The following is a 26,190-nucleotide window of genomic DNA, read 5'->3' on the forward strand; positions in this document are numbered from 1 at the left end:
CTCTTAGACTGTTTTTCCAGCTTTGTGATCACCTACATGTACAGGCTTAATTTATTTCACAACCCAGAAGAACATTAGTTCTTGTTTTATCCCTCAGGGCACAAACAATGCTCTGTATGCTTGCAATGATGCTAATGCTGTGTTAGCTGCAGAGTTTGTTCTCTGAAAATAGACAATCTGAATTTCTGATGTCTTTTGCCTTGTTTTTCTTGAAGTCATCTTGTTTCACCTTATATACATACATTTAGGGGCCTTTGAATTTGGTTAGGGGACCCCATTTTCTAAACCTTGAAGCTGAGACAATCTTTTTGTGGCTGGCTGAGAGCAAGCTCGCTCAGGCTGGGAAGTTACCTTAACTAGGTGCTGTTCTCATCAGCTCTACTCTCATTTCTTTTAGAGGGGAAATCTTTCAGCCTGTGTCAGTAGGAGGTTCACATGGAAAGTCATGTATTATTCTTCACAAATAGCACAATCATATCAGTTCTCAACACTTAAGCATATAGGGCAGGGACAAGCAAGCAACCAAGTGACTGCTGCTTAAAAGCAGTTCAAGGTAATACATTTTATTTTCATTTGCAACAAGCTAAGAGTTTATGTGTGTCAGCTAATGCAATTAAAGCAGATTAATAGTAACTTATTAAGCTGCACTAACTTGATTGCTTCCAGTCATGTGTGCACACCCACTCATTAATTTTCTGTAACCTGAACAGAAAACAAAACTACCATTTGGTCAACGATGCTTGTTTGTTTTACAGCCATGCTTAGAACTAAATGATGATTTCTGTTGTATGAACAGTCCAACGACAGCACCGCTGAATTGGCCTTGACTCTTCTGATTGAGTTCAGCTCTTTTCTGGTTCTAAGTCCTACATCCTCTGGCTTAATACAGCCCCTCCTTCAACATACAAACCAAGCTCCTGCACTGCAGTAGCTTCTTTTCCCTTGCCATCGCCTCAGTGACCCTCAGGCAGACTGCCTTCTGATTTTAGAAGGAAAACCACGTACACCAGTGAAACACCCTGGCAAGTCCACGCTCTGTTTCTCTTTAGGACTGAATAATTCTGTCAGACTTACTGCAAGTCAGTTGCTCAGAGTTGTCCACCATACTTCTGTCATCCAAATGGTCTTCTGTATAATGGTAGGATTAAAGCCTTGACACTTGGTGGCTGTTTGAGGCAATATGATAAAGGTGATTTCTTGAGTTTTCCTGTGGTTTCATATCTTGCACATCATGCTGGCATCCTTCTGTGATAGTCCACTACAACAGTACCTACATGATTTCCTCGGGCAGATTACCCAAGTCAGATGTGTGAGTGCAGTCCCTTCACAAAACATTTAAGCTTCCTGAGCAAGGAAATAGCTGGACACAAGAGGCCTGGATCTTCCTTGAATTCTTCCAAAAGTGCTATGATACCCTCATGGGAGATGGAAGAAGCCTGATAGCATTCCTATAGCATATTATACAGAATGGGGAAAAATAGCAATACTTCCCATTCTTTGAGTTAGTCAGTTGATTCTGATTCCAGCCCATACAGCAATCCTGATTCAAGTTTCTGGATTTGATGGGTCTTGGTTCAGAACACCATCGCTGAGATGTAGTTATCTGCCCTTGCCAACCAGCAAAGCCTCTTGTTTCTAGTCTGCTCAAAAGCACAGGTGCTATGATATGATGTGGGTGATACACACGGTAGAGGCACACAGTTAACCAGATAATACATCCTGATAACGCCTGGATGTAAAGAATAACAAGAAGGGCTTCTACAGGTATGTCAGCCAGAAAAGGAAGGCTAAAGAAAGCGTACCCCCCTTGATGAACAAGAAAGGCAAACTTGTATCAACGGACGAGGAGAAGGCTGAGGTACTCAACAACTTCTTTGCTTTGGTCTTCACCGGCAAACTCTCTCCTCACCCCTCCCAAACCGATGGACCAAACGATGGGGACCAGGGGGGTAAAGCCCCTCCCACTGTAAGGGAAGATCAGGTTTGAGACCACCTGAAGAACATCAATGTACACAAGTCTATGGGACCTGATGAGATGAATCCCAGAGTCCTGAGGGAATTGGCTGATGTAGTTGCCAAGCCACCCTCCATGATATTTGAAAAGTCAAGGCAGTCAGGTGAAGTCCCTGGTGAGTGGAAGAAGGGGAATGTTGTGCCCATTTTTAAAAAGGGAAGAAAGGAGGACCCTGGGAACTACCGACCTGTCAGCCTCACCTCTGTGCCTGGGAAGATCATGGAACAGATCCTCCTAGGATCATAGAATTATAGAATGCTTTGGGTTGGAAGGGACCTTTAGAGGTCATCTAGCCCAACCCCCCTGCAGTGAGCAGGGACAGCTTTAACTAGATCAGGTTGCTCAGAGCCCCATCCAACCTGACCTTGAATGTTGCCAGGGATGGGGCCTCTACCACCTCTCTGGGCAACCTGTTCCAGTGCTTGACCACCCTCACTGTAAAAAATTTCATTCTTATATCCAGTCTAAATCTATTCTTCTTTAGTTTAAATCCATTATTCCTTGTCCTGTCACAACCGACCTTGCTAAAAAGATTCTCCCCATCCTTCCTGTAGGCCCCCTTTAAGTACTGAAAGGCTGCAATAAGGTCTCCTCGCAGCCTTCTCTTCTCCAGGCTGAACAATCCCAACTCTCTCAGCCTGGCCTCATAGGAGAGGTGCTCCAGCCCTCAGATCATTTTGGTGGCCCTCTTCTGGACCCAATCCAGCAGGTCCATGTCCTTCTTGGGCTGAGGGCTCCAGAGCTAGACGCAGTACTCCAGATGAGGTCTCACCAGAGCAGAGTAGAGGGGCAGAATCACCTCCCTCGACCTGCTGGCCACGCTGCTTTTGATGCAGCCCAGGATACGGTTGGCTTTCTGGGCTGCAAGCGCACATTGCCGGCTCATGTCCAGCTTTTCATCCACCAGTACACCCAAGTCCTTCTCCGCAGGGCTGCTCTCAATCCCTTCATCCCCCAGCCTGTACTGATATTGGGGGTTGCCCCGTCCCAGGTGCAGGACCTTGCACTTGGCCTTGTTGAACCTCATGAGGTTCACACAGGCCCACCTCTCCAGCTTGTCCAGGTCCCTCTGGATGACATCTCGTCCTCCTGGCGTGTCAACCGCACCACTCAGCTTGGTGTTGTCTGCAAACTTGCTGAGGGTGCACTCGATCCCACTGCCTATGTCATTGATGAAGATGTTAAATAGCACTGGTCCCAGTACGGACCCCTGAGGGACCCCACTTGTCACTGGTCCCCATGTGGACATCGAGCCATTGACCACGACCCTCTGGATGCGACCATCCAGCCAATTCCTTATCCATCGAACAGTCCACCCATCAAATCCATATCTCCCCAATTTAGAGAGAAGGATGTTGTGGGGGACTGTGTCAAAGGCTTTACAGAAGTCCAGATTGATGACATCCATTGCTTTTCCCTTGTCCACTGATGCAGTCACTCCTTCATAGAAAGCCACTAGGTTGGTCAGGCAAGACTTGCCCTTGGTGAAGCCGTGCTGGCTGTCTCAAATCACCTCCCTGCCCTCCATGTGCTTGAGCATAGCTTCTAGGAGGATCTGTTCCATGATCTTCCCAGGCACAGAGGTGAGGCTGACAGGTCAATAGTTCCCAGGGTCCTCCTTTCTTCCCTTTTTAAAAATGGGCACAACATTCCCCTTCTTCCAGTCAGCAGGGACTTCACCTGACTGCCATGACTTTTCAAATATCATGGAGAGTGGCTTGGCAACTACATCAGCCAATTCCCTCAGGACTCTGGGATGCATCTCATCAGGTCCCATAGACTTGTGTACATTGAGGTTCCTCAGGTGGTCTCAAACCTGATCTTCCCTTACAGTGGGAGGGGCTTTACCCCCCTGGTCCCCATCTTTTGGTCCATCGGTTTGGGAGGGGTGAGGAGAGAGGTTGCCGGTGAAGACCGAGGCAAAGAAGTTGTTGAGTACCTCAGCCTTCTCCTCGTCTGTTGATACTAGGTAGCCATTCTTGTTCATCAAGAGGGGTACGCTTTCTTTAACCTTCCTTTTCTGGTTGATATACCTGTAGAAGCCCTTCTTGTTATTCTTTACATCCCTTGCCAAATTCAGCTCCAGCCGCGCCTTGGCCTTCCTGACCCCCTCCCTACACAACTGGGCAGTTTCCCTGTATTCCCCCCAGGACACCTGTCCCTGCTTCCACTGCCTGTGCAGTTCCCTCTTACTCTTTAGTTTGACCAGCAGGTCTCGACTCAGCCATGCTGGTCTCTTCCCTTCCCTGCCTGATTTCTAACACTTGGGGACTGATAGCTCTTGTGCTCTATGGAAGGTGTCCTTAAAGATCTGCCAACTCTGTTCCATTCCCCTGTCCCTGAGGAACCCAGGGGGTCCTTCTGACTAACTCCTTGAAGAGCTGGAAGTTTGCTTTCCTAAAATTTAGGGTCCTGACTGTATTCCTCGCTTTTCCCATGTCCCTCAGGAGCGTGAACTCCACCAATGCGTGATCACTGCAGCCCAAGCTGCCTCCAGTCTTGACATCACCGATGAGCTCAGTTGCATTGTCCTTAGAGCACAGCTTCTGCTGACTAGTATCATTACATGATATTTCCATTACTATATGAGTGCAATCTAGAATCAGATTTCATTGCTGCTAAAATCAGAATCTGAGCAACGCACATATTTTCAGCATACGTAGTTCATATGTTTCTTATGTGTTTATTTGGCTTCACCTATAAAATGTTATTGGGGCAGAAAAAAAAATCCTGGCAATTAGGGTAAATGATCACCTTACTCTCTGTTCTTCATTTGTGGTTTTGCATGTGGTATATTTGTGTTCCAGCATATGTGCAAGCAAAACACAAATGTCTCATTTAAGCTGTTTTTATAGCATGTTATTGAACAGTAAGTCTGAATCAGCCTTGTATACAGAAATGAGTGGATGTCATGTTTAATCCAAATTTAGATGTTTACACTGAAAAAGGGGTCTGCAGTAGGTTTTCTGGTTCAAATAGAAGACTACTTTCATGTTCATCTTCTTTCATATTTTGTACATTGTGTGTAGACAGTATGGATTTTCCCTTGCTTTTATGTTTGATATGTTTCTATTAAAAAAAAAATCCCAAACCAAAAAAAAACCCAAAAACCAAAAAAAGCTGAAATGCAACTCTGTGAAAATGGACTCAATTCTTACATGATGTGACAAAAGGCTTAGTTCTTGCTGCAGAGCACAGTGCAGGGTTACCAGACAGCTACTGTCCCCTAGGGCTTTTCTGTTGGTAGCTTTATTCTTTCAAATACGCTATGTCCCAATTTTGTAGCCAGAGAATCCAACGCAGACTATGCCAGTTGGCTTTAAAGCCTGACCTGCATTCTCAGCCAGTACTTATCCTGGGGAGATAAGTGAGTTTTTCATTCAAATGGAGGAGTGTGGCAAAACAGTATGATCGTGCTTTAAAATGATACAGTGTGTCAAGATTCTTTCGACTACTCTTATAATTCATGCTGTACAAATTGTATAAAGATTAACCAGGAATTTTATTTTGACCATATCTTGTCCATGTCAAGGTATGTGCCAAGTTGGTGTAAATATGTTTTGTACATTTCCCCCCTCTGTTTAGACAGTGCTTTTATTTATCATGTTTATGTATCCCATCTGCAATACATGTCTTCAAGATCACTCATTTGGTGTTCTTCACATGTGTCTAGAAAGTCTTAATCTGAGTTTACTGTGGCCTTTATGAAGACAAACCTTATTCAGGACTTTCCCTGCAAGCTCCACACTGGCAAGTGCAGACTCACATTTCTAGTGGTCTCTAAGGCCTGGGACTCACATCCCCTTAATGGATATCTTGACTTTTTTGTGATCATGCTAAAAAAACACCCTTTCTTTTTTAACTGTATCCTAGCAGGTCTGCATAATGTATCATAGGCTGTTCAAGTATGTCCCATAGGAAAGGTTAGGAAGAAAAACCCAGAAAATTGCAGAAGGCCAAGCTTCATCACTTTAACATGGTAAATAACATGTGATGCTTTATATAATCTTGGGTCTGCTAATGGAAATTTGGCCTGTGTTTTATGTAACACTGATTCATCTCATGTGGACTGTTACGTACTTTAGCAGTCTTTTTTGGTAGTGGTGAATTTGATCATTTTAAATTTTGGGGCTATGTGAAAATTATTCTGCTTTCAAATCTGTCTTTCCTTTGAAAAATGAACATGTGAACAAGTATGCCAGGCATTCTAGTTAATGTAGTCTAATACTGATGTGAACAGTTTCTTCTACCTTGAAGGTTAACAGCTCTGTCTATATTTAGAAGCTTGTGATATATTGCACAGGGTTTACACTCCCTCTTGCTGCTTCTGTATATAGATGTGTGGCACTATCCTGTCCAGAATCCAGACAGAATCACCTATCAGCTTCCATATCATCTGCAAAGAAAACAGCAGGACACTCATACATTGTAGTGTTTTACTACACCGCAGTACACTGTGGATCAATGTCACTTTGATTAAATCATATGTTCTTGCTTTTCTGTACAAAGAATAACACAGCCGCTTTAGACATACCTGCTCCCTTTTTGAGCACTCACCTTTTCCAGATTTCCTGACCCAATGTGGATAAAAGATTACTCACCACACTATGCAATTGCTTTTCTGTCCAAGTGGGTCTGGCACATGCTAAACTGCTTTTTGAAAGCTGTGGATATCTGTACTTTCAGTATGACACTTTCATCAATATAATGACAATTCCTGTAATTGTTGCTCCTGACACAAGGGGCATTTAAAAAGTGAAAATGAAATCCTGTATTGGTTTCAGTGCATTAATTTAATATAAAAAAAACCCAATCTATAGTATTTTATCAGTGTTTTCAAGTGAAATGCAGTCTAGCAAGAGCTCAAGCAGAATGAAGTTTGAAAGTTAGAGGAGTGGGGTGACGCTATTTTACAGAAGAAAAAAAAAAACACTCCAGGGAAGAAGGCCCATAAACATGTACTTGCTGCATTGTAGAAGTGCCTCAGCATTCAAGGGGTGGCAAACAGGGGCACTGAGTGGGAAGAAAAGCAAGAAAGTACCACCTCCAGTAAGGAAGCCCACAAGAGATGGTGAGAAGAAGGATGTGGTGGATTGAGCTTGGCTGGACGCCAGGTGCCCACCACAGCTGCTCTATCACTCCCCGTCCTCAGCTGGACAGGGGAGAGAAAATATAACAAAAAGCTCATGGGTGGAGATAAGGACAGGGAGAGATCACTTAGCAATTACCGTCACAGGCAAAACAGACTCGACTTGGGAAATTAAATTTATTACCAATCTAAATCACAGCAGGATAATGAGAAATAGGAACAATCTTAAAACACCTTCCCCCCACCCCTCCCTTCTTCCTGGGCTCAACTTCACTCCCAATTTTCTCTACATCCTCCCCCCGAGCAGCACAAGGGGATGGGGAATGGGGGTTGCGGTCAGTTCATCACACATTGTCTCTGCCGCTCCTTCCTCCTCACACTCTTCCCCTGCTCCAGTGTGGGGTCCCTCCCACGGGAGACAGTCCTTCACAAACTTCTCCAATGTGGATCCTTCACACGGGCTACAGTTCTTCACAAACTGCTCCAGTGTGGGTCCCTTCCATGGGGTGCAGTCCTTCAGAAGCAGACTGCTCCAGCGTGGGTCCCCCACAGGGTCACAAGTCCTGCCAGCAAACCTGCTCCAGTGTGGGCTCCTCTCTCTCTCCATGGGGCCAGAGGTCCTGCCAGGAGCCTGCTCCAGCGCAGGCTTCCCACGGGGTCACAGCCTCCTTTGGGCACATCCACCTGCTCCAGCGTGGGGTCCCCCACGGGCTGCAGGTGGATATCTGCTCCACTGATAACCTCCATGGGCTGCAGGGGGACAGCCTGCCTCACCATGGTCTTCACCAGGGGCTGCAGGGGAATCGCTGCTCTGGCACCTGGAGCACCTCCTCCCCCTCCTTCTTCACTGACCTTGGTGTCTGCAGAGTTGTTTCTCTCACATATTCTCACTTCTCTCTCTTCAGCTGCAATTGCTGTTGCGCAGGTTTTTTCCCCCCTTCTTAAATATGTTATCACAGAGGTGCTACCACTCTCGCTGATTGGCTCGGCCTTGGCCAGCGGCGGGTCCATCTTGGAGCCCGCTGGCACTGGCTTTGTCGGACTTGGGGGAAGCTTCTGGCATCTTCTCACAGAATCCCTGTAGCCCCCCCGCTATCAAAACCTTGCCACGTAAACCAAATACAAACATCCTGTTTTCATAGTTTTGCCAATGTACGTTTTGACAGTTAATAACTATGTTGTAAAAGTTGCCTGGGAATTTGAAGCACTGAAGAATATTTTCTGCATTTGTGACATATGTTGGGCATTCAGAGTGTTTGCCACTGATACATGTTTCTGACACTGGAAAGAACTAGGTCTCCTCTGTCTGGTTTATTTAAAGGTGTCATGGTTTAGCCCCTGTTGGCAACCAAGCACCACACAGCCGCTTGCTCACCCTCCCCCCCAGTGGGATGGGGGAGAGAATCGGAAGGGCAAAAGTAAGAAGACTCATGAGTTGAGATAAGGACAGCTTAATAATTGAAATAAAATAATAATAGTAATAAAAATTTTAATGAAAAGGAGAACAACAAGAGAGAGAAACAAAACCCAGGAAAACAAAAAAACAAGTGATGCAACTGCTCAACACCCACTGACCGATGCCCAGCCAGTCCCCAAGCAGTGATCACTGCCCCCCGGCCAACTCCCTGCAGTTTATATACTGAGCATGACATCATATGGTCACATTATTCTCACCTGTCCTGGTTTCAGCTGGGATAGAGTTAATTTTCTTCCTAGTAGCAGGCATAGTGCTGTGTTTTGGAGTTAGTAGGAGAAGAATGTTGATAACACACTGATGTTTTAGTTGTTGCTGAGTACTGCTTATGCTAGTCAAGGACTTTTCAGCTTCCCATGCTCTGCCAGGTGCACAAGAAGCTGGAAGGGGGCACAGCCAGGACAGCTGACCCAAACTGACCAAAGGGCTATTCCATACCAAATGACGTCATGGTCATCCGAGTTGGCATACGATGCTGGTGTACTCCGTACCACCTTCCGCCACATGGGTCGTGTGCACTGGACTTCATCTGGATCTTTGGGTAACTGCTCATTGTTCAGGTCACCACAAATCACCTCCAGCACACCTAATTCCCTCAGTTACTGGATACCTCTCTCCATGGTGGTCCATTTGCCTAGGTGATATATAACATCTTCCTTCAAGGGATATCTTTCCTTCATACCTGACAGTAGTCGCCTCCAGAGGGTAAGGGTTTGTGCTCCTTTTTCAATCACGTGGTGTGAGTGAGGTTGCCACAAGCAACAGCACACACTCAGTTACACCCCCTATAGCTACAGAAGTGAGAGTCAGTTTGAAGGTTTTACTAGGTTTTTATTAATTCTGTGATGCGCTGCTCAGTCATCTGCAGTTTCTCACCCATCTGGTGCTCAGAAACTTGCTGATAACTCTTAATGTGATCTCTTTCAGTATTTTCACTTCCATCCTTTGGGATGAAATCACTGCAGATCTGTCCTGTGCAGTCACTTGTCCAACAAGCAGCGCAGATACCGTCTGGTTCATCAGCCATCCCATAGATGTGCCAGGCAATTGGTCAATAATTAAGTTGATATTTGTTTTTCAAATAATCTGTAAAGCATTTGTAGTGAATAACTGTTGAAGAATAAAACTGGAGTTTCCTACAGTGCATTGTAAAACCTAATTTTCTTTCCGTTAAAGCAGTAGCAGTGAGGTAAGCTTTCAATAATATCTAACTTACAACTCTGCTCATTTTTTCAGACATGGAGATGACTTGATTGTGACACCATTTGCTCAGGTAGGCACAATTTTGTCATATTTCTCTCACGATCTCACAATTTAAAGGCCAAATGGCCAAACCAGTTGTTTTCCATTGTTAATATTATATATGTTTACTTGACACAGGAAAAAACTGTCTAAACAGAAAAGTCATAAACCTCCCACTGTTATCTATACCTCTCTTTTTAATGCTTTTTGATTATCTGAAAAGTTGAAGTGCAACAACATGATAAACACCTTCGACTGATCTCTTTTCAAATACTGTAGCACAGTCATGATGAAGACAAATCTGTGCTCTCTGTTATTGTACTGCTTCTTATAATTACGATTTCTCCTTTTGAGCATCTTTTATGCATTCAATACAAGGTAATTTTTAGATGCAAGATAAGTTCTACCCAGAATATTTATGTTCCTTTACAAAATCATATCTATTTGTTTGATTTTTCTATTCAGATTCTGTGTTTTATAAAATATCAATTCTGTAGAATTTAGATCGAAACTCCACAATTTTTAGCAATAGAGCTGTCTTGTCATGTATGAAAAGTTAACACTGATATTCCTTGAACCCATGATGATAGGTTTTACCCTGTAATGTAGGAATGAAAGTTAATTCAGTGTAACTGCAGGGGAAAAAATAAATCTGGAAGTCATATGTGACTGAAGGTGAATTGAAAGAGAAAGGTTGAGTCACACAGCAGTCTCAAATAAGAATAAGGTGTCCAACTTAAGTCTGAATATGCAGGTTGCTTTGGTCTAATGCTCAGTTGTTAAAACAATTAATATTCATTTAATAGGTTATTACATATTTAATTATATTGTAAACAAACAGATACAGTGTTTATAAGACACTGGCTGATCAAATCCTTAATACGAAGAATACCTTCATCTTTTATTAACAGAGAAAAGATTAAGCCCAGGCCTTTTCTAAGAATACTTTAAGATCTCTCAAACGGTAAATATACTTCAACAATGATGAAAGAGAAGAAATTACAGGAAAAACAAGAGAAAAAAAAAAGTAAAATCACTTCTGGTTTTAGTTCCTCAGGAAACATAAAAAGCCTGACTCTCATGCACAGAAAAAATACAAATTGTATGGCAGTCAAATGATCCAATAATATTTACTATAGTTGAGTTCATGTTAATCATAATTTGAATTTCTATTACAAATTATACCACATAGATAAGACAGGTTACAGTATGCCTAGAAAAACAGTAAATATTACACCACATTTATGATTTTTTTTTTCCTTGGACAAAACACACTATTTGTTTCAAGGGCATTTTGGTTTTCTCATTGGCATAGATAGACATGCTTCAGCAATTAGAGCAGGAGCAGTTGAATGTTAATTCTACTTGCACCAAGGTGCCGTAATTGATTATTTGAATGCTTTTACTATTTCAATGCAAAACCCTGTTAGCAGTGGTTTAAATCAACCTGTCTTCATTTACATTGAACAAGAGAAAGAGTACTCACAGGGTGAGTTATCACGTTACATTCCCTGACACAAGGGGAATTGAGATGCAGTTGAGAGTGCGTGTCTGTTGTGGTTTAACCTGGCAGGCAGCTAAACACCACACAGCTGTTCGCTCACTCTCCCCCTTCCCGGTGGGATGGGGGAGAGAATCGGAAAAAAAAACAGTTAAATTCGTGGGTTGAGATAAAGACAGTTTAATAGGACAGAAAAAGAAGGGAAAATAATAATAATAATATACAAAATAAGTGATGCACAATGCAATTGCTCACCACCTGCTGACCAATACCCAGCCAGACCCCAAGCAGCGACTGCTACCCCCCAGCCAAACCCCCCCCCCCCCCGGTTTAGAGGGGAAGTGACATCTGATTAGAATCTTATCTAAAAATGATTTGAATATGCAAAAGCCTATCTCCCACTGGGGCCTGCTCACAGACTACATCTGCAGCTAAGCTCAGGGCCCGTCCCTCTGAGTTACATTAGCAGTATTAGGACTCAGGACTTCAGAAATTGGACCCCATGTGCCAGTACAATGTCTACACACCATACAAACCACCCTTTTAATATCTTCTTAGAGCAATATTTCATTATGTAGATGCATTTGTGTGTTGCAAACAGCCAAGGCACCGTTTTGATCCATTTGGGGCTTCCTGGTGGCATGGCATGTGGAACACATGTTCCAGTTATTTCAAACTGTCCGTATTTTCTTCAATTGATCAGGAGGCTTGTTTCATCTGATTGTGAGCCACCTGGTGGTAATAGTTCCAATTTTACCATTTCAATTACTATTCAGCACATCACCATGGTAGTGCAGTAGCATTTGTTACTGGATGCAGGGTGGTATGCTGTGTCCCCCACATAGAATCTGGCCCCAGGACAAGATAATTGTCCTGGTTTCAGCTGGGATAGAGTTAATTTTCTTCCTAGCAGCAGGCATAGTGCTGTGTTTTGGATTTAGTAGGAGAAGAATGTTGATAACATGCTGATGTTTTTAGTTGTTGCTGAGTACTGCTTATGCTAGTCAAGGACTTTTTCAGCTTCCCATGCTCTGCCAGGCGCACAAGAAGCTGGGAGGGGGCACAGCCAGAATAGTTGATCCAAACTGCCCAAAGGGCTATTCCATACCATATGACGTCATGCTCAGTATATAAACTGGGGGGGGTTGGCCGGGGAGCAGCGACCGCTGCTCGGGAACTGTCTGGGTATCGGTCGTCCGGTGGTGAGCAATTGCATTGTGCATCACTTGCTTTGTATATTATTATTACTATTATTATTATTATTATTATTATATTATTATTATTATTTTACTTTATTTTATTTCAATTATTAAACTATTCTTATCTCAACCCAGGAGTGTTTCTCACTCTTACTCCTCCGATTCTCTCCCCCATCCCATCAGGGTAGGGGGAGTGAGCGAGCGGCTGCGTGGTACTGAGTTGCTGGCTGGGACTAAACCACGACAGTCCTTTTTGGCGCCCAACGTGGGGCACGAAGGGTTTGAGATAAGAACAGATTAACTAGAGTGTATTAAGGAATCTGTTAACAGTTGCCGGTCATGATATTAGTTCGTCTGATCTGTACCATGTTCTTTTCTTGGCTGTGCATGTTAAAGCTTGGTGTTGGTCTGTGCATTGCACTATGCTCTGTAGTGATTAAGGATGTTTTGATTGGGAGGTTCCTTATCAAAATCCTGACCTTGAGCATGGTTTTGTATCTGGGTTTTATACACAAGTCATTACTGTACTTCGGGTACCACCTCATGGAGAGAGTTAGCAATTATACCTTTCCCTCGGAGACGTTTGTTGTGGAGGAACTACAGAATGGCACCTTCATTACCTTATTCTATAATGCTTCCTCCCTCATTACAGAAAGTTTTCAGTATTTTGAACATCCCTGGGCAGTTAAGATACTTCTATTGATACTTCTTGGGAATATTGTTTTGGTTTTGACAAAGGTTAGTAAGCAATTTAAGAATATCATCCAGAGATCTGCCCCAAGGCTGGAGAGTTAGGAGTGGCAGGGTGTGTGGGATCGTATGCGCAAGTACCTAGGGCAGTGGGGACCTCCAGTGTTTTGGAACTTCACCCCTGAACAAGTGCAGAATCCTGAAGAACTAGTAAAGTATTTGGAAGAAGTATGTTCTCACCCTGGCAACTCCAAAGAGACACAACTCATTGCAACATGCTGGGGACTGGCCCATGCTTATAGAGCCCTGTTCAACACTATTCAGTACCCTCAAGGGAAAGAGAGGGTCTCTGGATCTGATGACAAAACAACAGGCACTGTGGCTACTCCAACCACAGCCATGAGCACTGTGGCTACTCCAACCACAGCCACAAGCACTGCAGCTACTCCAACACCCACCACAGGCACTGCGGCTACTCCAACACCCACCACAGGTACTGCAGCCACTCCAACCCCAGTGGCAGGCACTGCGGCTAAACCAGAGAACCAACCTGCGCCGGTATCAGTTGCCCCTATACAGAAGAAAAAATACACGAGGAAATCAGTTCGCTTAGTAAGGGATGAAGATGAACCAGGGCCATCACGAGAACCAGAGGAGGAAGAACCCATAAATGAGATGGTGACCACCCGATCCCTATCCCTGAGTGAGCTGCGAGATATGTGAAAAGATTTCGGTCGTCATCCAGGCGAGCACATCATCACCTGGCTGCTCCGATGCTGGGATAACGGGGCCAGTAGCCTGGATTTAGAGGGTAGGGAAGCCAAGCAGCTGGGATCCCTTTCCAGGGAAGGGGGCATTGACAAAGCAATTGGAAAAGGGGCAAAACCGCTCAGCCTCTGGAGGCGACTTCTGTCAAGCGTGAAGGAAAGGTATCCCTTCAAGGAGGATGTTTTATACCGCCCAAGCAAATGGACCACCGTAGAGAAAGGTATCCAGTACCTGAGGGAATTAGGCGTGCTGGAGGTGATTTACAGTGACCTGAATGATGAACAGTTAACCAAAGACCCAGATGAAGTCAGGTGCACACAATCCATGTGGCGGAAGGTGGTACGGAGCGCACCAGCATCGTATTCCAACTCGTTGGCAATACTAGCCTGGAAAGATGACGAGGCACCAACGGTGGATGAAGTGGCTAGACAACTCCGGGACTACGAAGAAAAGCTCTCTTCCTCCCTACAGGCCTGTGTCTCGGCTGTGGAAAAACTGTCTGAAAAAATGTGCCAAGAGTTCCAACAACTCAGAGAGGATCTGTCCTACTCCCCACCTGCACGGACCAGTGTCTCAGCCATTAGGAGTCAACGTCCCTATGCTCAAGAGAGAGGATATAGAGGATACACACCACGGGGCACCCTGTGGTTTTACCTGCGTGATTATGGAGAGGACATGAGAAAGTGGGATGGAAAACCCACCTCAACCTTAGAGGCACGGGTGCGTGAGTTGCAAGGAAAAACTATTAGAAAAGGCGGTTCTCCCAGGAAAATTGCAGCTCCAGTTTCCAGTGAGCAGTTCCTGAGACAGAGTAAGAGGGCTAATTTTACTTCCGACCTTGATCAGGGGACTTTTGATTCACATTTACAGGAAGTGAACAGCGAATACTGTGACCAGGATTAGAGGGGCCCTGCCTCCAGCCAGGTGGAGGAAAGGGACAACAGGGTTTACTGGACTGTGTGGATTCGATGGCCTGGAACGTCAGACCCACAGGAGTAGAAGGCTCTAGTGGACACTGGTGCACAGTGCACGCTAATGCCATCAAACTATAGAGGGGCAGAACCCATTTGTATTTCTGGAGTGACAGGGGGATCCCAACAGCTAACTGTACTGGAAGCTGAAGTGAGCCTAACTGGGAATGAGTGGCAAAAGCACCCCATTGTGACTGGCCCAGACGCTCCGTGCATCCTTGGCATAGACTACCTCAGGAGAGGGTATTTCAAGGACCCAAAAGGGTACTGGTGGGCTTTTGGTATAGCTGCTTTGGAGACAGAGGAAATTAAACAGTTGTCCACCTTGCCCGGTCTCTCAGAGGACCCTTCGATTGTAGGGTTGCTGAAGGTTGAGGAACAACAGGTGCCGATTGCTACCACAACTGTGCACAGGCGGCAATATCGCACCAACCGAGACTCCCTGATTCCCATCCATAACCTGATTCGTCGACTGGAGAGCCAGGGAGTGATCAGCAAGACTCGCTCACCCTTTAACAGTCCCATATGGCCAGTGCGAAAGTCTAATGGGGAGTGGAGACTAACAGTGGACTATCGTGGCCTGAACAAAGTTACACCACCACTGAGTGCTGCCGTGCCAGACATGCTAGAACTTCAATATGAACTGGAGTCAAAGGCAGCCAAGTGGTATGCCACAATTGATATTGCTAATGCATTTTTCTCCATCCCTTTGGCAGCAGAGTGCAGACCCCAGTTTGCTTTTACCTGGAGGGGTGTTCAGTACACCTGGAACCGACTGCCCCAGGGGTGGAAGCACAGCCCCACCATTTGCCATGGACTGATCCAGACGGCACTGGAACAGGGTGAAGCTCCAGAACATCTGCAGTACATTGATGACATCATTGTGTGGGGCAATACAGCAGAAGAAGTTTTTGAGAAGGGAAAGAAAATAGTCCAAATCCTTCTGAAGGCTGGTTTTGCAATAAAACAGAGTAAGGTCAAGGGGCCTGCACAGGAGATCCAGTTTTTAAGAATAAAATGGCAAGATGGACGTCGTCAGATCCCAATGGATGTGATCAACAAAATAACAGCTATGTCCCCACCAACTAGCAAAAAGGAAACACAAGCTTTCTTAGGCGTTGTGGGTTTTTGGAGAATGCATATTCCAAATTACAGCCAGATCGTAAGCCCTCTCTATCAAGTGACCCGGAAGAAGAACAATTTCAAATGGGGCCCTGAGCAACAACAAGCCTTTGAACAAATTAAAAGGGAGATAGTTCATGCAGTAGCCCTTGGGCCAGTCCGGGCAGGGCAGGATATTACAAATGTGCTCTACACTGCAGCCGGGGAGAATGGCCCTACCTGGAGCCTCTGGCAGAAAGCACCAGGGGAGACTCGAGGTCGACCCCTAGGGTTTTGGAGTCGGGGATACAGAGGATCCGAAGCCCGCTCTACTCCAACTGAGAAAGAGATACTGGCAGCATATGAAGGGGTTCGAGCTGCTTCAGAAGTGGTTCGTACTGAAGCACAGCTCCTGCTGGCACCCCGACTGCCAGTGTTGGGCTGGATGTTCAAAGGGAGGGTCCCCTCTACACATCATGCAACTGATGCTACATGGAGGAAGTGGGTTGCATTGATCACACAACGGCCTCGAATAGGAAACCCCAGTCGCCCAGGAATCTTGGAATTGATCATGGACTGGCCAGAAGGAAAAAACCTTAGAATATCACCAGAGGAGGAGGTGACACGTGCTGAAGAGGTCCCACTGTATAATAAACTGCCAGAAAATGAGAAGCAATATGCCCTGTTCACTGATGGGTCCTGTCGTCTTGTGGGAAAGCATCGGAGGTGGAAAGCTGCTGTATGGAGTCCTATACGACAAGTGGCAGAAACTGCTGAAGGAGAAGGGGAGTCGAGTCAGTTTGCAGAGGTGAAAGCCATCCAGCTGGCTTTAGATATTGCTGAAAGAGAAAAGTGGCCAGTCCTTTATCTCTATACTGACTCATGGATGGTGGCAAATGCCCTGTGGGGGTGGCTGCAGCAATGGAAGCAGAGCAACTGGCAGCGCAGAGGCAAACCAATCTGGGCTGCCGCATTGTGGCAAGATATTGCTGCCCGGGTAGAGAACCTGGCTGTAAAAGTTCGTCATGTAGATGCTCATGTACCTAAGAGTCGGGCCACTGAAGAACATCAAAACAACCAGCAAGTAGATCAGGCTGCTAAGATTGAAGTGGCTCAGGTGGATTTGGACTGGCAACATAAGGGTGAATTATTTATAGCTCGGTGGGCCCATGACGCCTCAGGCCATCAAGGAAGGGATGCAACGTATAAATGGGCTCGTGATCGAGGGGTGGACTTAACTATGGACAGTATTGCACAGGTTATTCATGAGTGTGAAACATGCGCTGCAATCAAGCAAGCCAAGCAGTTCAAACCCCTTGGGTATAGTGAACGATGGCTGAAATATAAATATGGGGAGGCCTGGCAGATTGATTACATCACGCTCCCACAGACCCGCCAAGGCAAGCGCTATGTGCTCACCATGGTGGAAGCAACCACTGGGTGGTTGGAAACATATCCCGTGCCCCATGCCACCGCCCGGAACACCATCCTGGGCCTTGAGAAGCAAGTCCTGTGGCGACATGGCACCCCAGAAAGAATTGAGTCAGACAACGGGACTCATTTCCGAAACAACCTCATAGACACCTGGGCCAAAGAGCATGGCATTGAGTGGGTATATCACATCCCTTATCATGCACCAGCCTCCAGGAAAATCGAGCGATACAATGGATTGTTAAAGACTACCCTGAGAGCAATGGGTGGTGGGACATTCAAACATTGGGATACGCATTTAGCAAAAGCCACCTGGTTAGTCAACACCAGGGGATCTGCCAATCGAGCTGGCCCTGCCCAATCAAAACTTCTACGTACTGTAGAAGGAGATAAAGTTCCTGTAGTGCACATGAAAAATATGCTGGGGAAGACAGTCTGGGCTACTTCCCCCTCTGGCAAAGGCAAACCCATTCGTGGGATTGCTTTTGCTCAAGGACCTGGGTGCACTTGGTGGGTGATGCGAAAGGATGGGGAAGCCCAATGTGTACCTCAAGGGAATTTGATTTTGGGTGAAAGTAGCTAATGAACTGAATTGTATGATATTAATTGTTTTATAATACTGTATGTTATCTCTTAACTGTATGTTATCTCTTAACTGCATGTTAATATAATAATATAGTAGGTTAATATTAAGTATATAATACTGTATATTATGATTGCTCTATGCCACATCAATGGTATTGCAGTAAGAATTGCCCAGCTTAATGAAAATGAACTTTGATGAAACCATGTTGGAATGAGAACTGACTTCAGCATGCAACAGTCCAACACTGCACACCACCTCTCCTGCTCTGAAAGACTGTGATGACAGATGGAACCCAAAGTCATGGGCTAAATGAACTCAATGGACATTTTAGAGGGATGGGCCATAGACGAAGGGAATGATATCTGTGTGTATATCAAGATAGGGAAAGCGGTGGTGATTAATTGGAACACATTGGAAAGGGGAGGGCCTGTGCATGACGTAGATGGTATAGAATAAGGGGTGGATACTGTCCTGGTTTCGGCTGGGATAGAGTTAATTTTCTTCCTAGCAGCAGGCATAGTGCTGTGTTTTGGATTTAGTAGGAGAAGAATGTTGATAACATGCTGATGTTTTTAGTTGTTGCTGAGTACTGCTTATGCTAGTCAAGGACTTTTTCAGCTTCCCATGCTCTGCCAGGTGCACAAGAAACTGGGAGGGGGCACAGCCAGAATAGTTGATCCAAACTGACCAAAGGGCTATTCCATACCATATGACATCATGCTCAGTATATAAACTGGGGGGGGTTGGCCGGGGAGCAGGGACCGCTGCTCGGGAACTGTCTGGGTATCGGTCGTCCGGTGGTGAGCAATTGCATTGTGCATCACTTGCTTTGTATATTATTATTACTATTATTATTATTATATTGTTATTATTATTATTTTACTTTATTTTATTTCAATTATTAAACTGTTCTTATCTCAACCCAGGAGTGTTTCTCACTCTTACTCCTCCGATTCTCTCCCCCATCCCATCGGGGTAGGGGGAGTGAGCGAGCGGCTGCGTGGTACTGAGTTGCTGGCTGGGACTAAACCACGACAATAATTTACTATTTTTACCAGAATGGGATTCTGTAAACTAAAAAAAAAAAAAAAAATCACAAGGATATTATTAGTTGTACTTCCCTATATTGTAATATAATCCAACTGCTGTAATTTAATTATTTGTAGAATTTAGCTTTTCAAAATAAAATAATTTGAGTGATTTGAAATTTAAGGACCAATTCTGTTGCTTTTTATTATCAAAAAAGTTTGATTTTTGTAATTCATTTGCAATTGTTTGTATATAATTTGATTTTGAAATTAATATTATTTACTTAGGGATTGAACCTGAAGAGGTTTGCAGGTGACTGGTTGCTTTTTGCTCACAAATCTAACTCTAGAAACATTAAGCACAAGTAGAACCTCTGTGGACAGAGAAACTGTCACTTAAAGCCAATTATAATTAAAAATTGAAATATTATTTTATATACTTATGCTTGAATATAGTAGATGTATAACTATTAATACTTTTATACAATAAATCAAGTCGTTTAGCTCCAGAATTCACTGCAGCCAATGGACAAAGTTTTTGTTGTCACTTTTACATTCATTGCTATTTCTGTGGGGACCCCTTGCACTTGCAGAAACTGTCAAAGTATGTACATAGTATGCTAAAGGAGCTGAGATGCTGGGCAGATAATGGACATTTTATCCCTGGACCTACAAAACAGTTATCTAACCTGCCAGAAGAACAAATAGAAGGGCATAGAAAACAAACAGTCAAGTCTCCACTTTCTGGAAAAAAGAGGGATTCATAATGTCTCAGACAGTAGAAAAATCTGGTCAATGTGCATAGTGGTGGGCACGGTACAGAGACTCCCTCGCAGCTCTTCAGGGACCCGAGTGTGGGTCCAGGTAGGCTCATTAGCCTCCACTTGTAACTGGCTCCAAGCAACCTTGCAGCTCTTCATACTTCTTTCCCCAGCATCCCAGGTGCTAAATGTCCTGTTATTTCAGATGCAACACGTACCTCAATTAGGTTCATGTTTTCATGTGGCATCGTGCCTAGCCTACTAACCTTTCTGAAACTCAGCCCTGCACAGCAGGTACAGAGTGATTCATTGCAGTCCAGCAGAGGCAGAACTAATAAGCATGGCTGTACCTGAGATGACTCACCAAGGAGTCACTTAGCTACATTTGTACATGCTCCCAATTCTCAGTGCACCTGAATATACAGCCAATTTGAGTCCAACAGGGCTTGAGTAGGAACTTGCATCCAGGAAAACCAACTACATTGTTTCATAGCCTGAGACAGCTCTGGGAGCCACATAGATATGTTTCTGTGGTGCAGTGCTACCTCTGATAATACTAGCACATACAAGCAGTCTCAGTATCCTGGCACACATAGACCGAACCCAGGCAGATTGACCAAAGAGAACTGAAAATTGACTGCAGTCACTAAAATGTGTCTTTCCTTAACATGCCCAACTTTTTTCCTTTTATGCTTTTCTTCTCCTTCCACCTTCAACTCATCCTTTCCTTTTACAATATTTTAATACTTCAGCAGTTTTTCTTTGGATTTTATGTATTCATTTTTGAACTTTTGAACTCCAAGATCTTCTTTCCCCTTCTGCTCACTTCTTGCTGATTTCCATCTATCTATCCATCCAACATCTAAATATAACATTTGTTAGTGTCACTGTACCCTGGGCATGCAAATTTGATGGCATATATAATTATTTTTATTCCGCGCTGAATGTAAAATATGTGAGTTTGCCTCCTGATCTTTGGAAAGGCAAACATAATGAAATTAATATTGTCTAATTAGGCAACAAATGTATTTTTATTATATTAACTCATTTGGGAATTACCTACAATAGCTTGAACTGCCAATTATTATTATCTCCTGAACATTTTCTGTCTGTTACAAGCTTTCATTAAATCCTTCTTTTCTCTCCAGGGGCTATGGAAAGAGGGTTGTATCCTCCTTGACTCAGACCTCTGGAACCCAAATTCCCATTCCCACCTTTGTTATTCCTAGGACAGGTTCACCAGGGAACCAGCCCAGTCTGGGCTGAGAAACAACAATGGGCAACTACTGCAAAGACACATCAGTGATCAGTTTTGCTACCTCCTCCCATTCTCACAAGGATCATAGAATGCTTTAGGTTGGAAGGGACCTTGAGAGATCATCGAGCCCAACCCCCCTGCAGTAAGCAGGGATTGAACCTGTGAACTTGGTGTTATTAGCACCATGCTCTAACCAACTGAGCTAACCCGGCTTCCCGGACTGGTTCTAAATAACTCATGGTTCCTCTCTGACATCAGCTGAACTGCCCCTCCCTAGTCAAAGAGATGTATCCCATTATCCTTACATGGGACAAAAATTGTTGCATTTATCCAACAGCCTTCAGTAGAGAATGCCTACGCCATTTATAACAAGAAGACACTCCTCTACTGCCTCCTCTAGCTGCTGTCTTGCATGAAATTAAGTCCAGAAAGGAAGTACTTAATTTATATCATCTTTCCCAATGTGCAATACTTGTAAGAGCCTGCAGACATTTCCCACCTGCTCAGGTGATACCATCCTCTCATTCTGGCCTTCTGCACTAAGTCCCCAAATGAATTGGGCTCCTTTAAGGAGCCACTTTTGATTTTCCTGCCAGTCTAGACAATCTCATTCCCTTTGTCCATTGAGGTTTGTGGGGGCTGAACTGCAAATGGAAAGTTCTGTAATCATTTCTTATGTATGAAGTATTAGACTTGAATGGGCTATTATCTTCCAAACACTAATGCTTTTATGGTCATTTTTAGAGAACTAAGTAGTATTCTGTGAAAAACTGTCCTCCTCTTCAAGTAAGTCTGTCTTTAAACAAATAATGAGTTGTTTCTGAGGAAAAAAAGAAATAAACTATCACCCTTGTATTACAGACATGTTACTGTTAAATAATGGTCAAAGGCTTCAGACAAACCAACCCTGAAAACCTTTTACAGTTGTTTTGCAATGTCCTTTTCTTTTTCTTTCAGCACAGAAGAATGGACATAAATCAGTCTCACCTGTGCAGAAATTTAGACTGAAACCATTTTGTATGTTCCAGGTGCTGGCCAGCCTGCGTACTGTGCGGAATAACTTTGCTGCATTAACCAATTTACAAGATCGGACACCCACCAAGTGAGTGTCAATTTTTGGCCACTAAACTTTTTGCAGTGATACTTTTTAAATCTAAACTAAGAATACCAATTAGATGTTACAGATTTCAGTCTGTGTCACGAAGCTTGCATAAAACGTGGTGACTAATGACTTGATTAATCCCTTGAAGTTGCTATACTTGATAGCTGAGACAACAGCCCCCTTGCCTACTAATTGCTCTTGCATTGCTGTCTTTGCATAAACTTGGAGTGGTTTTTGTGCAATTTCTATGATTTTCAATAAATTAGTCATATATCAAAGATCATTCAAAGATGATCATTCAGGCAGTGTTAGAGTCTTGCAAATGAACCAAAGTGAGCAGTTACACTCATTGTGAGATACTTGCATGATCTGAGCCTAGAACTCTGCCTAACTAATGACATCCCACTTACCCACAGTAGTTCATGATTATAAACGAAACAATATAAATATGATCTTTCTCCAATTGTGTTACAGCATCACAGTTAACATTAACATTAGTTAAACTGGCAAATTTTGTAGTGGAGTCATTTCCCTCACCAAAAATGTGTGTCTCTAGAACTTAGAAGTAATTAGCATTCCAAAGACAGCTGCCTACCATTGCATATGCAGTGCCACAAAAAGATATTTCCATCCCCCTTGGTTGGCATATGCAGACCCTATGTAGTTCCTGCTTGCAGTCATCCACACATCCCTACGCAGCTGTGTCAGTCCAGCAACTTCTAGCTTTCTTCAATGGGCAAAGCAGTCCACTGAGCTGTTTTCCCAAAATATTATTGAGAAATGTATATGCAGAATAATGTGTGAAATGTGTATGCAAAATAATAAAGTGAAAAGTAATTTAAAAAAATGTATTTTGTGTCAGAGAACATAGGCAGTGCAAACTATGTTAGAATAACAACTATGTATATAGACCAAACTTCAAGCTAAGTACAAGATCTAGGTATGATCAGGCAGGTTTTTAATGAACTTGCAAATTCCTAAAATATTCCTCTCTTGGAGTTCCCAATCTGCAGAGAGATTTCAGGGTCAGCTGTGAATTCCCTTCTACACTAGAAAGAAATATCTGTTCTAAATGAACTTCTTTGGCAATGCCAGTGTATTTCAGCCCCAAATAACTTCCCAAGGAAATGTATTTTCTATTATATTGTTCAAGGATTCAGTCATCTGTGAGTTTATCAGGCTTATACCTTTTTTTCTTTTCTTTTAAACAGACGGTCACCAATGTGTAACCAACCATCTATTAACAAAGCAACTATAACAGGTAAGAGGAATTAATATGACTAAAATTCCTCTGTGAAACCATCATGGATTTCTAAACTTAATATTTATTTATAAAAATGTCTCACTGAAAACCAAATTTTATAATAATAACCTTACATTGTTTCATATCCTTATATCTGTTTTATTAAAGAGAATTGGGTCATGTGATGACTCAAATTGGTGACTTTTGGTGTTATATCATGTTAGCTTTCTGATTTCTGTCTTATTATCCTGGTTTTAAGTTCTTTCCCAAATTGTGTTTTTTTCTTTATATACCAGTGTGTGACTGTGTCATGATTACCTTCATTAGTAACTTTATGCAATGAAATGTAGTAGAAAAAAATTATATGAGGAATACATTGATCTTTCATTTGGGACATGGAGTTCTGTAGCTATACCAAGGCAAAGTCTTGGCATTATAAGCCCTTAGGCAAAACTGACTTTTCTGATTTAGGACTGTAAATTCTATTTCTATAACATTTGCAGGTGCGTAAGAGCAAAATAATTTATTTGTAAAAGACACTATTATTTATAAAGAAACATTAACTTGAAAACAGGACTGAGACTGTAAATTACATGAACACTTTTGAAAATTTTACGGTTTATTATGGTTACCTGTTATGTTTACCCTGGTACTTGGTTATTATTATGGCAACTTGGTCTTGGACATCTTTATGGGAACACACTTTATTTGACTTCATATTTTTTACATCATGTTAATCCACGTGTTCTTACACCATATAATTTTCCAGGTAGCTACATTCTCTGTGATGTATTGGCAGAGTGAAAGAGTATTTGCTTTGCCTCTTACTGAAAGTATACAGACGCTTACTAAACAGGCAATTTATCATTTAAACTGAAAACTGAGTGCTTCCAGAATTTTCAATGTGAAATTTTTTTTCCAGATAGAACTTGGTTTGATTTTTACTGACTCTCTGCAAAGCTCTTGTCTTTTTAATTTCATAATAGGATTGTAACTCAAGGAAGAAATGGTACTTCAGCTCTTTTGAGGAGAAATGTGGCTTTGCCATGTTCAATGATTTCTTTCCTTAGGCTCTGGAATGTGTTAACATCGTTAGTTTGGTTTAATCTATCCTCATTTACCTCTAAAAGACCCAGTCTCAGCAGTTCTGTACTATTTTATTTTCCAAGGAATTCACCATTTAATCTGAGCATTTGTGTGTAGGGCTAATTAGGGAACAGAGAGTTAAATCTTTAAATCTATTCTATACACAGAAAAGTATCCTTAGTTAAGAATGTTCTGCAATCATACTTAAATTCATGGTAATTAAATACATAGGGAGGCGAGACAGATAAACGCATAGATCACTCATGAACTGCTTCTGTTGCCTGTCACAATTATAATCATAATCCTTTGTTAATGTATTCCTTTAAGAGGCAATTTTGGGCATTGTTTTCAGATTGCTTTCCATGAGACATTTCAGTTGTTGATAGATATTACACTTATTTTTAATTGTGGGGTTTGTCTCATAAGAAGTCTGTTATCTTAACCAGAGATAGAGATATTGAAAATCTTTCCTTTGTTCCAAGGGACTAACTTTAGAAAGCTTATAACACAGTAAAATCCCTGGCAGTAAAAGAAAATGTGATATCCAGAAGAGAAGATATGCATGCATGTGAACACACAGCAAATCTACCTTACGTGCTCCCCCACAGTTGTTTGCCTGAGGTCTCCTACTTTTCTCCAGCAGGAGAAGCTGCTCAGACAGCAGGACGCAAGACACACTCTGCTGGAAGTTACTGTTGCTCTTTTTAAATTCCCCCTGATCTGAAGGTTTCTATTCAGTTAATCCCCAGAGTGCACTCTACATGTCAGAAGCAATAAATCATCTGAGGTTTTAATGTTTAGAAGGAAGGTAGTGCAGTCAGTGCTACAACTAATCTAGAAAATGCTTCTGTGCCAAGAAATTTAAAGGAAGCAAGAGAAGGCAAAGAATAGTAAGAATAATTTAATCTAATTCAGTTTAATCTGATTTCTCAGAGATGCTGCTGGAATTGCTGTGCCCAAATTATGCATTGAACTGGGTGAGCTGGGGCCTGTGCGCATTGAAGAAGTGGCTAAAAGACTTTAATGATGTAGAAAAGATATTAAGCCACTATAAAGCATGAAAATGGCTACAATTCATTTTCACTGTTGAATGGAGATTGAGACTGGATACTATTTTGCCTGAACGGGTTTGCCGATTCTTAGTCATAGACTAGTTTTGATATTTCCATAGCAACAAATTTCATGGTATAAGCACAGAAGTATGCATAGGTGCTTTCTTGGGGCATATAAAATCCTAGTAAAACATGTTGCAGTACAGCACTATGCCAAGAAGAAAGATATATTACAAACACTTTTCCTGCTCTTCATAGAATGATTAAAAACCCTTTCTGATGCTACTAAGCTTTTTGAATTCTTCTGGGGAATGTTTCAAATGCAGTTTGTGCAGAGTCCTTCCTGCTGAAAAATCCTCCTGATCATGCTGTTCTCAGAGTTCATGTCATGGAGTATCCAGAGCAATACATCAGACAGGTAGAGCCCCATCACATCATCCACATGGTACAGCTAGCAATCACAGTGAGAACTGATCGCCAGTGTCACAAACTAGGTGACTGGAAGGCACAGTGTCACTAAACTATGTCAATGCTAAACCAGAAACAGACACTTAAGATGGAGGGGTTTTGTTGCTAAGCTTCCTAGAAGAAGTG

General features: G+C 43.0%; 1 protein-coding gene across 1 annotated transcript in view; it reads left to right on the plus strand.

Annotated features, from left to right (window-relative positions):
- LOC142596570 (3',5'-cyclic-AMP phosphodiesterase 4D-like) overlaps positions 1 to 26,190 on the plus strand; it is a 223,626-nt gene that overhangs the window by 52,056 nt on the left and 145,380 nt on the right. Inside the window, exons 3-5 of the mRNA XM_075725752.1 lie at positions 9,814 to 9,850; positions 22,142 to 22,215; positions 23,427 to 23,476. Coding sequence (XP_075581867.1) covers positions 9,814 to 9,850; positions 22,142 to 22,215; positions 23,427 to 23,476 — 161 coding nt within the window. The remainder of the gene's footprint in view (positions 1 to 9,813; positions 9,851 to 22,141; positions 22,216 to 23,426; positions 23,477 to 26,190) is intronic.

The sequence above is a fragment of the Pelecanus crispus genome, chromosome W (genome assembly GCF_030463565.1).
Source record: "Pelecanus crispus isolate bPelCri1 chromosome W, bPelCri1.pri, whole genome shotgun sequence".
In the NCBI taxonomy this organism is placed as follows: Eukaryota; Metazoa; Chordata; class Aves; order Pelecaniformes; family Pelecanidae; genus Pelecanus; species Pelecanus crispus.